This window comes from Neopelma chrysocephalum, unplaced genomic scaffold (assembly GCF_003984885.1).
Source record: "Neopelma chrysocephalum unplaced genomic scaffold, ASM398488v2 Primary Assembly neopelma1_96866, whole genome shotgun sequence".
NCBI classification, from domain to species: domain Eukaryota; kingdom Metazoa; phylum Chordata; class Aves; order Passeriformes; family Pipridae; genus Neopelma; species Neopelma chrysocephalum.
In genome coordinates, this window is record NW_020925509.1 from 10,188 (window position 1) to 11,760 (window position 1,573).

A 1,573-nucleotide genomic window follows, 5' to 3' on the forward strand; every position below is an offset into this window, starting at 1 on the left:
AGGAACATCTGAGAAGAAGGGTCTTGGACAAAGGAGGCACTGCAGGGATCTTTATTTTGTTTAAATAGTCAGCAAGCACAATTAATCATTTATACATCTCTGGGTCAAATTCAATGGGCAGACATGAAATTAGAAGGTAGATTCAAAATAACATTTAATTGCACAAAAAATTATTGCAAGAAGAACCCAATGACCTCCACGAAAAACCCGAGCAGGAAGGCTGAGCCATTAAGGAATCCCATTCTGAATGCTACACACCAGAAAACAGGCACTTTATTGCTCCTGAAAAGCATCCAGTCATCATTTTCCTTATGCCATCCCTGAGCTCCTGGTTCCTCAGGCTGTAGATAAAGGGATTCAGTGCTGGAGGCACCACCGAGTACAGAACTGATAGTGCCAGATCCAGGGATGGGGAGGAGATGAAGGGGGGCTTCAGGTAGGCGAAGAATGAGGTGCTGATAAACAGGGAGACCACAGCCAGGTGAGGGAGGCAGGTGGAAAAGGCTTTGTGCTGTCCCTGCTCAGAGGGGATCCTCAGCACAGCCCTGAAGATCTGCACATAGGAGAAAACAATGAAAACAAAACAACCAAACAGTAAACAGGCACCAACCCCAATGAGCCCAATTTCCCTGCGGTAGCCTGAGTGTGAGCAGGAGAGCTTGAGGATGTGTGGGATTTCACAGAAGAACTGTCCCAGGGCATTGCCCTGGCACAGGGGCAGGGAAAATGTATTGGCTGTGTGCAGCAGAGAATAGACAAACCCAGTGACCCAGGCAGCTGCTGCCATGTGGGCACAAGCTCTGCTGCCCAGGAGGGTCCCGTAGTGCAGGGGTTTGCAGATGGCAACGTAGCGGTCGTAGCACATGATGATGAGCAGATAATACTCTGCTAAGATGAAGAAATAAAAGAAAAAGAGCTGTGCGGCACATCCTGTGTAGGAAATGGTCGTGGTGTCCCAGAGGGAATTGTGCATGGCTTTGGGGACAGTGGTGCAGATGCAGCCCAGGTCTGTGAGGGAGAGGTTGAGCAGGAAGAAGCCCATGGGGGTGTGCAGGTGGTGGTCACAGGCTACGGCGCTGAGGATGAGGCCGTTGGCCAGGAGGGCAGCCAGAGAGATGCCCAGGAAGAGCCAGAAGTGCAGGAGCTGCAGCTCCCGCCTGTCTGCGAATGCCAGGAGGAGGAACTGGGTGAGGGAGCTGCTGTTGGGCATCTATTGTTTCCAAGCATAGGGCCTGTTCAGGAAAGGAAAAGACAGGGAACAGTTAAGACAGACCTCTGTGAAAAAGCAACTCCATTTCTAAAAGAAATGAATGTGTCAAATGTCAACAAATGCACTGCCAAGGCACCAGCTTTGCTCTGCTGCAGTGGGACATGGAACATTTTTGATAGAGCTCTCACACACAACAAGGAATGTCAAATGTAACAGAGCTTGAGTACAAATGTTCCATCTCTACACCCACGACTCAGAAGAGCTGGGGCTGCAGAGCAGAAGCTTAGTCTGAGCTTAGAATAATTGTACCTGTGTTTTTTATTTTTACCATCACATCTGGGGAAGGTTCTTTTCCACTGCAGG

General features: G+C 49.5%; 1 protein-coding gene across 1 annotated transcript; it reads right to left on the minus strand.

The window, feature by feature from the left end:
- Positions 1–298: 298 nt before the first annotated feature.
- On the minus strand, positions 299–1,210 carry LOC113960752 (olfactory receptor 14C36-like; the record flags this gene model as incomplete). Its single annotated transcript, XM_027670492.1, has 1 exon — positions 299–1,210. A coding segment is annotated over exon 1 (912 nt), but the record flags the coding sequence as incomplete, so codon positions are not given.
- Positions 1,211–1,573: the final 363 nt, after the last annotated feature.